At 57.6% G+C, this 14,366-nt stretch overlaps 1 protein-coding gene across 1 annotated transcript; it reads right to left on the bottom strand.

Annotated features, from left to right (window-relative positions):
• Positions 1-1,306: 1,306 nt before the first annotated feature.
• PAOX (polyamine oxidase) lies at positions 1,307-12,107 on the bottom strand. Its single transcript, XM_032595295.1, is given in 13 exon segments — positions 1,307-1,719; positions 3,919-4,032; positions 4,034-4,103; positions 4,685-4,730; positions 4,733-4,788; positions 6,227-6,263; positions 6,266-6,370; positions 6,373-6,477; positions 8,365-8,555; positions 10,450-10,942; positions 11,527-11,639; positions 11,641-11,819; positions 12,066-12,107. Coding segments are annotated over 13 exon segments (1,797 nt in total). The 3' UTR covers positions 1,307-1,473.
• Between the last annotated feature and the right edge of the window lie 2,259 nt (positions 12,108-14,366).

Genomic DNA, 14,366 nt, shown 5'->3' on the forward strand with positions numbered 1-14,366 from the left:
GGGGCACCTGGGCGGCTCAGCTGGTTAAGCGCCCAGCGTCGGCTCAGGTCATGGTCTCACAGATCGTGAGTTCAAGCCCCGCGTCAGGCTCTGTGCTGATGGCTCAGAGCCTGGAGCCTGCCTCAGACTCTGTGTCTGCCTCTCTCTGCCTCTCCCCCGCTTGTGCACTCATTATCTCTCTCTCTCTCTCTCAAAAATAAACGTTAAAAAAAAAAAAAAAAAAAAAAAAGCTCACTGGTAGGTGTCCCGTGCAAAATCACTCCAGTGACACACGGCAGTAGACACACATACAGAGCTCTAGGGTGGAGGCAAGGAAGACCCCTTGGAGGGGCGACCTGATCTGGGAGGGGAAGGTATGAGAAGGGCCTGTGCAGAGTGTGCTGGGGCCGAGGGCATGTTGGGCACCACTCGGGATTGGAGAAGAGCCCAGACAGGCCTGGCCCCAAAGCCCTTCTTCCGAACACACATACACTCACCCCCGGAGCCAGGGTGCCCCCACCCCAGAGCAGGACACAGACTGCAGCCAGAGATATGAGGACAGGCACAAGCCACTGACTTCAAAGGGGGTTGCAGGGCCAGCAGCCCCCACCGCCTGCAGCATAGAGTCCAGGCCTCTGAGGCTCCTGCCTCAGAGGCACCCTCTGAGGGTGGCCAAAGTGCCTCCTCCAAAGTGCCACCCTCCAGCCACACCTGCCTCCCCCCAGGGCCTGTCCTGGGACGATGCCCAAGCTCTACGCCGGCAGTCGTGAGACTGGGCAATTACTGAACTCGACCCTCTAGGTATTTTGTGCTTTCCCCAGCTGTGAAAATGGAGGTACTTCGACCCTCTCACTGGGACAGTTGGAGGAAGGGAAGCTGAGGTCAGCTGAGCAGAACACCCAGGGCATCCCCACACTCTCACCCCAACACTGCCCGCTGCACTGGCATGCTCCCCACTCACCCTGACACACCAGCTGTCCCCCTCCTCTGCGTTCATGAGGACTTGTTCATCCACTTCCTCCAGAAAACCTCTGGCCCCAAGTCAGGACGGGGTGCCCCGTGCACTCATGGCTCCCACCACCTGGCCGACACCCAGCCCAGCACGCCATGGGTTGTCTGCTAAGGTATCTCGTCAGCACGGTCCTGAGCACCAGCAATGAGAGCTCGGGACACCAGGAGATGCCTGGGACCAGGGGCGACCACAGCACCCAAAGTCCAGGGAACTCAGGGGAGGGGGCACCGGGCCCTGCAGGGACCCAGCCTGGGACCAGGCGAAGACAGAAGCGACAGATGCTGCAGCCCTGGGGGGGAAGGATGAGGACACACGGAGGCTTTAACACACTTTATGTGCACGCCCTCAGCAGCAGTGCTGGCGCCTTGCATCACACTTCTCCAGGAAGACCTCGCACTCAGCTCAAGCTCGGCCTGACCAGACTCCATGATACACGTGAGAAATGAGAGCTGTCCCCAGTCGCCAAAAAAGGAAGGCTGTCATTAATATCCCCAAATCTTGGCCAGGCCAGACGCTGTCAGAGAAAGGATGGTGGCAGCCTCCCCCGGACAAGGAGGGGCAGAGCCCAGCTCGGAATGGAAGGAGCAGGGCTCAGAGCCGGGCTCAGGCAGCTGCGCTTGGGTGTCCCACAGAGCGATGAGCCGGTCGGCCTCCCTCCAGCCAGACAGCAGAGCCCCGTGCGTGGTGGAGTAAAACGCCCGATGTGTGGCTTCCCCTGCAAACAGGACCTGGAAAGAGAAGCCGGGGTTAGCACGGGGCACAGGAGTCAGGCTGTGGCCACACGACTGCACCGTGGCCACGAGCTGGGGGCAAGGGCGTGGCTGTATTCTTCACTAATCCCACGGAGCCCCAAGACATCCGGAAACATGAGCAAACACGCCTGGAACCAAATGTTACTGCAAAATGGAAAATTCAACAGACCGTTTGGGATGCAATGTTAAGAACATCGCCCAAAATGCAGAGTGACAAACCAAAGAGATGGAAATTAGGAGGGAAAAAGATAAGAAAATTTGAGGACCAGTCCAGCATCCAAACAACAGAAATCTCAGCAAGAAAAAGAGAAGAAAAAAGAACAGAGAGAAGAAAGCAAATCTAAGAGACTCTCCCAGCTGACAGCAGTCGCACGGTGGAAGCTCCGTGAGGTGCGAGGCAAGGTGCAGGGTGGCGTCAGTGTGGGGGAGTGGGGCAGGTGCTTGGTGAGAGCAGGGCCCTAATGTTCTTCCAAGCTTCCTAGGAGGTAGGAAAGAAAGGAACCTGAATGTCCCCGGACTTCCCCACTGCAGCACCGGAGAATGTCTTCCACACCTGAGGGCAGTGACTCTCGAACTAGGGTCTACACCCAGTGTGTGGCTCTTACACGGCTACAAGTTTTTGGAGACGCCTCCCACTGAAAGGTAGGCTCTGCGTCCCGCCCCGGGAATCTGGGCAGGCGTGTGACCGCGCTGGGCAGTGGAGTGTGGCCCAGCCGCACCGTCTGGCACCCAGCAGCGTCCTGCTCCCGGGCACACCTGTGCTAAGAGTCGTGGGCACCACGTGGGCAGCCGCATGAGGCGGCCATGCTGTGAGGAAGCCAGGGCCACACAGGCCACGGGCAGGCACTCCAGTCAGGGTCCCCGCCCCGGGCAGCTATGCAAGAGAAGAGGCCTCAGATGACCCCCGCCCCAACCCTGCGTGATCCCCATAGGTCGTCTTCCCAGCTGAGACCCCAGGACATCAAATGGCAGAAACACACGGTCCCCCTTGTGCCAACCTATAGGATCTGTCATCATAATAAGTGTCTGTTTTTTACCAGTGGGTTTTAGGGTGGTTGGTTTCTGTAGTGACAGGACTGGACCACCTAAGTATAAGGGTAGAAAAAAGGACATTTCCACACCTGCAAACTTTCCCTAAAACATTTACCTCCTGCACCCCCTCCTCAGGAAGCTACTGGAATAAATGCTCCAACACAGTAAGGGGTGGGGCTGGGGGCAGGCAGGGTGTGGGCTCCGGGCAGGTAGGGCATGGGCACGAGGCGTGGGTGGGGGGCAGGCCACAGCTGTGCCTGAAGGGGGCTGGAGCTGACTCTGGCCCGAGGGAAGGAAGCGGGAGACAATGTAAACAGTTAGCAGAACCCAGGCAAAGAAAATGAGCCTGCACACTCTCTCCCACACTCACATACATGCTGCACACACTCACACTGAGAAACACGCTCACATCTACAAAGAGGCAGGAAAAGGGAGCCGCAGCTTCCTTGCACCCAGGGGTGGACAGGGCCTCACCCAAAGTACTGCTGCAAGCATGGGGAGTGAAGAGAGCTAACACCTGATCGGCCATAGTGAGAATTCAGTGATGCTTAAAACTGAAAATTCAAGGAGCAACGTTATCAACAAGCAAACCAAAAAGAGATCATAAAAGCACATGGAAAACTGAACAGTGTGGACAATATGGAGGAATTAGTGTAAATTCGTAACTGCGATAACGATGTTATAGTGATACATCTTCAGAGGGCATCCTCATCCTTTAGAGACGCACCGGAAATATGTGCAGGAAGATGATGTCACCTGTGGGGCACGCTTCACGATCACGGGGTTGGGGGAGGTGAGTGACCGCCGCCACCTGACAGCTCGGAAGTTGGAGATGGAGACCCAAAGGTTCCGCCTGCTTGTGCACACATTCGAAGTGTTCCACGACTGCATGCTTTGGGGCAGGTAGACGCGTTATTTGGAGATGTGATAAACCTGGAGAGGAGACTCCGCCAGAATAGTCTGGGAAGGGGGTGTCGGGCCTCCGCCAGCTGCTATATCTCGTGTTATTTTATTTTGTTAGCCAGCACTGCCGAACTCTCCTGATGCTCAGTCTATGCGCATGTAGACTTCTGATAAAATAATACATGCGTAACAGTTCACGATTTCAAGAAGCCCACGGACTCCGCCCACCCGCCGCCTCACCTGCGCCTCCGCGCCGTCCGCAGGCAGGGGCTGCGCCAGCAGGTCCACGTCGTCCCCGGAGCTGCCCACCGCCACGTAGCTGTAGGAGCCCCTGGTGTACGGGGCGCTGTGCCAGCGCGGAGCGCAGCACGCTCCTGGGCGCGGGGAGCTCGGCGTTTCCTGAACCCAGAGACACGCGTTTACCCCTGCACGCGGGCCGCCCGACCCCAGCCGCTCTTCCATTTAAGACCCCGCAGCTGGACGGGGCGCCTGGGTGGCTCAGGTCATGATCTTGCGGTCTGTGAGTTCGAGCCCCGCGTCGGGCTCTGTGCTACAGCTCAGAGCCTGGAGCCTACTTCGGATTCTGTGTCTCCCTCTCTCTCTGGCCCTCCCCCGTTCATGCTCTGTCTCTCTCTGTCCTCAAAACACAAATAACATTAAAAAAAATTAAAAAAAAAAAAAAAAAAAAGACCCCGCAGCTGGAAAGTCAGGAACTACCTGGAATGAAACCCAAGCCACGAATGTATTCATTCAGGGGTTGTCTCTGTCTTACCCGCTTTGCTTAACTCAGAACCCCCAGAAACAGAAAAAAGGGAACGTGTTCGCAAAGCCATTTCGGTCCTCAGGATGAACACTCGAGTGACCCCACTAATAGAAGGGAGGACTGTCCTAGAGGCTCACAGCTCCAAGTTCACTTCTGCACAGGTGGTGCCCTGGTTTGCCCTACCAGAGTTCACCAAGGGGCCCAGGTGGTGCCCTGGCCGCACGTGTGCTCGGTACCTGTCACCTGCGGAGCACTTGGGTCAGAGACAGAAGCACTTCCTCGTCGGACGGGTCTCCATGAACTCGGACTCCAGCCCAGCGATGAACCCACAAAGGACGTGGGCAGACCTGTGTGGGGAGACACACCCCTGACACGCCTGGCCCCCGGCCAGCTGTGGCCACAGTCACTGTGTCGGGCGGTTCTGCAAGTGTGGGCCACAAACTCCGGGTTCTGTGAGGTCAGAGCTCATTTCACAGGGCGCCTGGGTGGCTCAGGCAGTTAAGCATGGACTCTTGTTTTCCCTGGGGTCATGATCTCACGGTTCGTGGGTTCAAGCCCTGCACCGGGCTCTGTGCTGACAACCCAGAGCCTAGAGCCTGCTTCGGATTCTGTGTCTCCCTTTCTCTCTCTCTCTCCCCCTCCCCGGCTCACTCTCTCTTTCTGTCTTTCAAAAATAAATAAAATGTTTTAAATTTTTTTTTTAAGAAATACAGTTACTTTTCATTTAAAAATGATATTTATGTTAACATGGTATAGGCTTACCATTTAAAAATAACAATTTTTAAATTTCTCAGTTTTAATCTCTAATGTGGTAAATGCACAGATACAACCACATAAACAACGGCTCTTTGGGATCCTCAATACTTTAAAGAGTATAAAGGGGGTTCCTGAGACACAAAGTGTGAGAGCCATGACGTGTCCCAGGACTGTCATGCCCACCAATGTCCTGAGCACAGAGCATAGGCCAGAGAGCCAGGCGTTGGGAAGCTGGCCGGGCCCCCCAAGCCACCGCTCCACCACCCATCCACACAACCCCGGCCACATTTCTGAGCCCTGGAGTCAGCTTCATCCTCAGTGCAAAGGAGACATGCAGGGTCCCTCGTAGGCTGGAGGAGCCCGTATATCCTACTCTCATGACCACTGGGGACGTGCTCTATGCCGGCAGGCATGCCTGTGTTTTGTCTCCAGGCCAAGAACATGGTCCCCGATCCCCAACCCCGTTCTCTGTGTGGAAAACTGGACCACAACATACTAACCACGCTTTTGATCTTGCTGCCCCAATTATTCATGGTCTTATTTCTGAGTAAACACCGAGTCCAGAGTTGCCACATTATTTATGTTTATGGCTGGGCCACACAATTTAGCCACTGATGGGTCTTTGATTCCATGACTTGTAAGCGTATTGCTCAATTACTGCAACAGGTTTTAAATACTGTCTTCCAGCTACAGACAATCCATGTTTCAAATTCCTCCTGAACCCTACACGCCCCAGCTTCCTGGGGGTTTCAGGAAATACTTTCTTACTGATTGAACATTCCTGCCAGGCCACCGGCACATTCCAGGCCCCCAGGCCCGGAGCAGGCTTCTGTCTGTCCTGCAGGGTTAGCCCCCTGGTGTCTGTCCTCAGGCTCTGGCTGCCCTTGGGATCCCACCCAGAAATCCTCCAGAAACACCTCCCAGTGAACCAACACACCGCTGATTCTCAACCAAACTAAGGCCAACGCGCCAGCCCCTTCAGAGCTCACACCTGAAGCTTCCTCAGAGAAACCCAAGAAGCGTACGTACTCGAAGGGAGGCAGGACTAGAAAGCCAATAAGCTTCTGAACCAGACGTGCTGGGGCTCGGAGGCGCCGTCCTGCAGGGGCGACGTGTCTTCCCACACCACCTGGATGAACTGGCAGTCTGGCTCCCAGAAGGGCTCCTCAAACCCAGGAAGATTTTATTGTTGGTCCCAAAGCCTATTTTCCTGATCGCTTCTGCCTTCTGGGTGGGCAGCGGGGGCTCAAAGAAGGTGTCCAGACGTTCTTTAAGAAAACCTGGAATTCAGAAGTGGACCCAACTTACACCACATCTCTTAACCTGGAGGCGAGAGTCACACACCGACCCCCATCAGAGGAGTCAGAGAAGAGGCCTCCAGGACCCACACCAGCCCCAGCTCAACTGGGCTCCCAGACGCCGGGCTGGCTCTGGCCATCTCTGGACTCAGCCTCAGCGAGCAGCACCACCGTGGAGGGACACAGAGGGCCCCGTGGCCAGCTGGTCAGGCAGGGGCCGCTGGCACACACCCCCGAACCGTTCTCAGGACAGCTTCCCCTTCTAAACCTTCCACCTCGAGACGTCTGCAGTCCCATGCTGACGTGGATTGGTTTGGAGGAGACAACAAACAGGCTTTATCAGAAGCTACAGAAAGAGTATCTGCATGACAAAAAATTATATCTTGCCCAGAGTCAATGTTTGCAGCACAAGCCAATCTCCTTAAGACAGAGATATCTTGAAAGGCAGTGAGTAAAGGACAAACAGCCCAACAGGAAGCAGATCCACAGGGGGGTCACGTGCCCTCCGCCACAGTCCCCGTCTGCCCAGCAGTTCTCTACTGCAATCCATGCCACAGGACGTTCGCACATGCGTTTTGTTTGTTTTGGTTTTGGGGGTTTGAATTTTATTTGAGAGAGAGGGAGTGTGTGTGTGTGTGCATAGGGGAGCGGGACAGAGGGAGGGATGGAGAGAGGAGGGAGGGAGAGGGAGAGAAAGAGGGAAAGAGAGAGAGAGAGAGAGAGAGGGAGAGACTCAAGCAGCCTCCACACTCAGCACAGAGCCCGACACAGGGGTCCATCTTACGACCCTGGGATCATGACCTGAGCTGAAATCAGGAGTTGGATGCTCAACCGACTGAACCACCCAGGTGTCCCACACAAGTGTTTTTAAATGCACGTGGGAAACGTTACGTAAAACAGAAAAAGTGAAAATAACCTAAACTTCCACCGATTTTAAGTAATATTGAGTAATGACATCTTCAAATAAGAAATAACTATGTGGCTATAACTATGTGGCTACGTGACAGGTGTCCTGGCTCCTTGTGAACAATGTCAACATTCACAGTAATGCACCTGCTGATTATAGCAGAGGCTCAGTTAGCACACACCACAGCAGTGAATGAACACAGACATTGGTGGGGGGAAAAACCCATGTCACGGATCTATATGTGCTGAGTTGGAAACACTGACACAAGTTGTATTAACCAAAAAGACAGGGTTGGCAAGAGAGGAGCAGCCGAAGACTATGCTAATATGTCCAGTACGATTCCACATGTGGGAGAACGGACTAGGTGTTCAGCAAGCTGCGTCCTGAAGGGACCCCAGGGTGCAGGCTGTAGCCACCGGGCTGGGGGGACTCTTCATCTTACAGCAGCTCTGGCTTTGCTAGGCTGGTGAACTTGGACAACTAAGTGTGGGGAGTAAGTGAGATAGCACAGACACGGCGTGGCTCCCAGCCACTCCCATCCTTTGTCAAATTTCCAACTCCCACCAATGGCTTCTGTCTAGGGCATCAGATCTAGAATTAAACGGAACCCTATACTTGACTCCTTTCTCAATCATACGAGGACTGAACCTGAGACCTGGCTGTCACACCCTTTGCCGTGTCCAAGAAAGCAGGGTTTGGGGAACCCCTGGAGGCAGTCCCAACCTGCCCATAAATGACCTCTGAAGAAGCAACACGTGGGCTTTCTCTTACTGTGAAACTCAATTCCAAAGCATGCAGTTGCTACAAAACACATTAGAATAATCCTGTCCAGGACTACAATGAAAATACGAGCTTAGCAGCCGAACAAACACCACAGAGCCAGCTGAGGTGGGAGAGAGCCAGAGGCCAGGGCACCTGGGATGGGTGACCAGAGGGAAACCCGTGGGGAAAAGCAGCTTTACCTAAGGGCACAGTGACAATGACATGATGTGCAGGGAAGCAGCCTCCGTCCTCACACTCCACCAACACCGGACACGTCTCCCCAGGAGAAGAGGCTTCCCGGAAGGACCCATTCCAGTGAATGGTCTTTACAGGCTTGTTAAAAACTACCACGTCCTCGGGCAAGGAGGCCATTATGCGGTTTGTGAGCCCCCTGGTAGCCCCTAGGAGAGACAGAAGCGCTGGTGTCTTCAGAGGAAAGCCGCTGGAGGAGTGCCTGCAGGGAAGGAGGGAGGAGGGCAAGGGTTCCCCCCACCCCTGCCCTGGTGGTTTTCCAGTCCACCTCAGTCGGGGCAACCAGGAGGAGTCCACGAGCATGAGCAAATGGAGGCAATCGTGGGAGAAGCCTCCTCCCTGCCCGGCCTGGCCCCCTACTTCTGATCACAGATGCCCTCCTCTGCCAGAACCTGGGGGTGAATGCCTGGACAGCCCGGCAGACAGAGCCCAGAGCGGACAAGCCTTCGAGGGTCTCTGGAATGCTGGGGGGGGGGGGGGAGGGCAGGACAGGCCCACCCACCACAGGGGTGGCTGTCTGTCCCATCACGGGGGTCTGAAGCCTTCACACAGCACTTAGCACATAAGGGGCCTCCTAAACACGGCAGAAGAAAGCTCTGTGAGACGCACTGGCCTTCTTCTAACCACCTTTTCTTGAAAATAATTATTTTTCCTAAATGAGCAAAACTAGAGAAACAAGCGATCTCTCTAAAACAGGGAAGACTAATGTCCCCCTGACCCTGTCACCCTCCCCTGCTTCCCAGCTCAACCTGAGGTAAATGAAAGAAGTCCCAGGGTGTATGGAGGGGCCTGGGTGCGTGGAGAGGTCCAGGACTTCAAGAGGGGGCCTGGGGGGGTGGAGGGACTGGGGGGGGACATGGGGGCCGGGGTGGGTGGAGGACGGTGGGGGGACATGGGGGTGCCGGGTGGGTGGAGGGACTGTGGGGGGACATGGGGGCCTGGGTGGGTGGAGGGACTGGGGGGGGACATAGGGGCCTGGGTGGGTGGAGGGACAGTGGGGGGGACATGGGGGGGGCCTGGGTGGGTGGAGGGACAGTGGGGGGACATGGGGGCCTGGGTGGGTGGAGGGACAGTGGGGGACATGGGGGCCTAGGTGGGTGTAGGGACTGTGGGGGGACATGGGGGGGTGGAGGGACTGTGGGGGGACATGGGGGCTTGGGTGGGTGGAGGGACAGGGGGGGACATAGGGGCCTGGGTGGGTGGAGGGACGGTGGGGGGGACATGGGGACTGGGTGGGTGGTAGGACGGTGGGGGACATGGCGGGGCCTGGGTGGGTGGAGGGACGGTGGGGGGACATGGGGGTGCCTGGGTGGGTGGAGGGACTGTGGGGGGACATAGGGGCCTGGGTGGGTGGAGGGACTGTGGGGGACATGGGGGCCTGGGTGGGTGGAGGGACGGTGGGGGGACATGGGGGGGCCTGGGTGGGTGGAGGGACTGTGGGGGGACATGGGGGCCTGGGTGGGTGGAGGGACAGTGGGGGACATGGGGGCCTAGGTGGGTGTAGGGACTGTGGGGGGACATGAGTGGGTGGAGGGACAGTGGGGGACATGGGGGGGGTGGGTGGAAGGACAGTGGGGGGACATGGAGGGGCCTGGGGGGTGGAAGAACTGTGGGGGACATGGGGGCCTGGGTGGGTGGAGGGATGGTGGGGGGACATGGGGGCCTGGGTGGGTGGAAGGACAGCGGGGGGACATGGAGGGGCCTGGGTGGGTGGAAGGACGGCGGGGGGACATGGAGGGGCCTGGGTGGGTGGAGGGACGGCGAGGGGACATGGGGCCTGGGGGGTGGAGGGACAGTGGGGGGACATGGGGGCCTGGGTGGGTGGAGGGACTGTGGGGGGACATGGGGGCCTGGGTGGGTGGAGGGATGGTGGGGGGACATGGGGGAACTTGGGTGGGTGGAGGGATGTTGGGGGGAACATGGGGGAACTTGGGTGGGGGAGGGACATGGGGGGCCTGGGTAGGTGGAGGGACGGTGGGGGGACATGGAGGGGGACCGGGGGGTGGAGGGCTGACTGGGCGGGTGGGGCAGGCACATACCCAGGAAAGGTGCAATCCAGCCCCGGCAGCACGGTGTATTCCCCGAAGGGTGCGAGGGCCACCAGGTCCATGCTGTGGGTGCCGCTCACACAGCACTCCACGTTGAAGAAGCTGTTGAGGATGGCCAGCTTGAGTTTCCTGGTCTCCTCGTCCTCCGTCCAGCCAGCTGCATGCTGACTGATCTCCCTCTTCAGGTACTCCCCGACACTGGGCACTGGGGCGTCCGGCAGGCGCAGGAACTCCCGAGTCTGGTCGATGAGCCCATAGAACAGACCAGCCATCTCCACCACCAGCTCATGGCTCACACTTACCCCAGAGCTAGTGTAGGACACGGAAGGCAAGCCCACGTGGCCCCCAGTCTCAATCAGCTGGTTCTCCTCTGACAAGTCCTTTTCCTCCAGCAGCTGGTACCTGGCCGCCAGCTGGAAGACGGGGTTGCCCTGGGAGGGCCCGTGGATCCAGTGAGCACCTAGCTCTACCACGCCACCTGGGAAGGGCAGGAGATGCCACCTTGAGGTTCTCTCTCCACAAAGGCCACCCCTGAGCCCTTCTCCCGGACCACACGCAGCCCTGCCCTCCCCAAATAAGCTCTGAAAACCAGCCCAGGGCCATAGAGTCCCTGAAAGATTACAGTCCTTCATGGCAGCACCTGCTCAGACCTGGTTTAAGGGGGACACTTGAGGAGGGGGTGCTGGCCCGCACCTGCCCTGGGAGGACACGTGGAGAGCAGGCATGGGGGCAAAAGGGACACCTGGGAGTGGTCCCGAGGCTTGGGGGGGGGGGGGGAGAGGAGGGGGGCGGTGCTACTTGTGGGACACAACGGGGGCGACTGCAGAGACATGGGTTTACCCTCCTCCGCAGGGGCAGGCCTGCCAACCAGGCAGCTGAGTTTCGGGGACCATTGAACTTTGGCTGATTAAGTGGGGTGGGGCGGAGATTCACTCAGGGACCAGGTAAGGCTTCTGGGTCTGTTAACCTAGGCGCAGGCCGGACAGTAGCGGCAGAGCTCGGGCGACACCCGCTGGGTTCCAGAAAGGGGGTCCGGAAAGGGGTTACGAGAAAGGCCGTTACCGAAGCTGCGCTCTGAGCAGATGCGGCCGCCGGCGCGGGAAGTGGCCTCCAGGACCCGCAGCCGCCGGAAGGCCGGGTGGCTGCAGAGCCTTTGCGCCGCCCCAGCCCCGCGATGCACCGCCCACCACCAGCACCCGCGGGCCGCGACCCGGGGCCTCACGCGCGGCCGCCACTCGACTCAATCGCGCCGTCCCGAGCAGTCGCCGCGCGTCTCCGCCGCTCTCAAGCGCGGAGAGCACCCAGAGGACCGTGGCGGGCGGGGGCGAGGGGCGGGGCGAGGGGGCGGGGCGGAACTGGAGGTAAATGGGAGTGGAGGTGGGAGTGGGAGTGGGAGTGGGGCGGGGGTGGGCTGGTGGAAGCGGGCGCGGCGGGCGCGGTGGGCGCGGAGGACGCGGCGCGGGGTCGGGACTGCAGGTGGATGGGGGGCGGCCGGCTAAGGGCTGCGGGCCCCGAGGCCAGAAGGCGTAGAAGGCCAGAAGGCCCGAGGTGGAGCAGGAGCCAGGGGCGCGGGGCGAGGGCCAGGCTCAGGCGCCAGCCACCACCACGAGACCCTGTGGGCTGGGCTCGGGGTTCCCGGCCATGCTGGTGGCGCAGAAGTGCAGGCCGGGCAAGGGCGAGCGTGGCGCCGCCCGTGCGTGTCTCCAGCCCGGTTGCAGGCGCCGAAGCCCCGCTCCTGGGCCGTGTGGGCGAGTGTCCCCACGGGGGGAGGATGCGGCCGGCGGCCGGCCCAGGCGGCTCGTGTCTCCTTTCCAAGGAGACGTGGGAAAGGCGACCAGGAGGCGGAGGAGACGCCTCTCTCCTGCCTCGGAAAAGCAGGTGAGCGCCTTCACCTTAGGGCGTCGTGGAGCCCGTAGGTGGAAGTCGAGGACGGCCGTGACGTCAGGGTGGGGACCGGGGAGAGCTTAGCACGTACAAAGCGGGACTGCGCGACAGTCTCTCGGCGACGACACTGTTCTGTGTGTACGTGGTCACGTATCTTTATACACACGTGTACCACACATCAAGTACGAAGTTCAAGATGTACGAAGTTCAAGATAAACGAAGGTAAGTGAAGAACTTTCTAGCACTTTCCCCCTCCCCCCACTGGTCCCAGAAGCCGTTTAGTGCTTAAGCATACCGGCCTCTCTAGAGAATTCCCCTAGTTCAGGAAGGTCTTGCAAGAATTAGAAAGTTCCTGCCCTCTGCCCAAGGCTTTCCTGTAACCACGTGTTAGCGCATGTCATTCCTCCTTAGCCACGCACTAGTCCACCCGGAGGCTTCCGTGGGCTTTCTGTGGCCACCTGTGCCCGCGGGCGAGGGTGGCCAGGGACGGGAGGCTCTGCAGGCTTCAGCCGCGAACTCCTCGGTCGGCTCCAGTCTGGGCGGATGGTCTGTCTGGGTTTCCCCCGTCCATCTCCCGACGAATTCCCTTCTCTCCACCTGTGCTGGCCCTCTCCAGCCATCTGGTCTTCTTTTTCCTTGATTCACTCACCTGTTTTGGTGAAGCTCAGAAGAGGTGTCTGGGATACCTTTTTTGTTTAATGTTATTGCAGACCTGAAAATGTCTTTGATTTGCCCTCACACGCTCTAAGCAAAGAATTCTAGGTTAGAGGCTTCTTCCTTCAGACTGTGAAGGCATTGTCCCCTTGATTGTTAGGGGTGCTGTTAAGAAATTTACAGGCTTTCAATTTATAATCCTTTACCACAGTGGAGGCTGGTTCCTCCCTGCAAATTTTCAGGATCATCTATTGAAATTTCACAACGTGGTGGCTCCAAGTGCCTGGATTTTCCTTCACTGTGATGGGAACTCAAAGGGCCTTCAGTGGGGAAACGCCTGTCCCTCACTCCCGGGAACTTCTTTCGTAGGCTGTTTCACTAATCAATCATTTCTACCAATGACTTGTTCCTCGATTCCACATTTCCTCTTTCCAGAATCCCTATTTTAGGGGGTGCATGGGTGGTGCAGTCGATGGAGCATCGGGCTCTTGATTTCGGCTCAGATGGTGATCCCAGGGTGGTGGGAGCGTGGACCCTGCTGGGGATTCTCTCCCTCTGCCCCTCCCCTGCTCATGTGCTCTCTCTCTTTCTCTCTAAAGAAATTTAGAAAATTAGAATTCCTGTTTTAGGATGTCACAGGTCTGAGCCTGACCCTCGAACGTAGTCGCTCCTGTTTTCCATCTTTACCCTTTGCTCTGCTTTCTGAGGATTTCTCCCATGAGGCTTTTGTTTCTGCTGTCACAGTGTCTAATTTCCAAGAGCTCTTTCTTCTTCCACTCATGTCAGTGTTTAGAGAAATGCTGTTCTTGCTTCAAGTGAGCAACGTCTGAGGGTATGAATGAGAAATACTGCAGTATCATTCTCCTGCCTGGTATGTTTGCTCTGAGTTATCTCTTTGCTGTTTCTTCCGTTCCTACCTTTCAGGAAGATGCTTTACACGCCGTCAGGTAATGTTTGTTTGCTCGTGAGGAGGAATATACCAGAAGGCTATTTGGAAATATTAGACTTGTAAGTGGGACTCATCAAATTTGAGTTTGACTCTGGGGTGCTCAGGGGGCCTGTTGATTGGGGAGCCCTCCCCCCATCAGTATCTCTAAGTCTTTCCTCTGGGCTGGCCAGTCTCCCCAGCATCTTCCGGTGTCCTGCGTGCAGCATGCATGCCTGCCTGCTAGTATTTTGGAGCCAAAGAGTGGAAGAGAGTGCAGACGGTCAGTATTCTGGGTGCTGGAGACGCACTCCCAACTGTGCCTCTGTGCAGAGACAGACTTCCAGGCTGCTGCCAGGATGGCACCGGACAGTCACCAGGGCCACTGCCTGTAATCTTAACAGTTTCTTAAACATGAGAATACCTATTCAAATGATGC

Source organism: Lynx canadensis, chromosome D2 (genome assembly GCF_007474595.2).
Source record: "Lynx canadensis isolate LIC74 chromosome D2, mLynCan4.pri.v2, whole genome shotgun sequence".
Lineage (NCBI taxonomy): Eukaryota > Metazoa > Chordata > Mammalia > Carnivora > Felidae > Lynx > Lynx canadensis.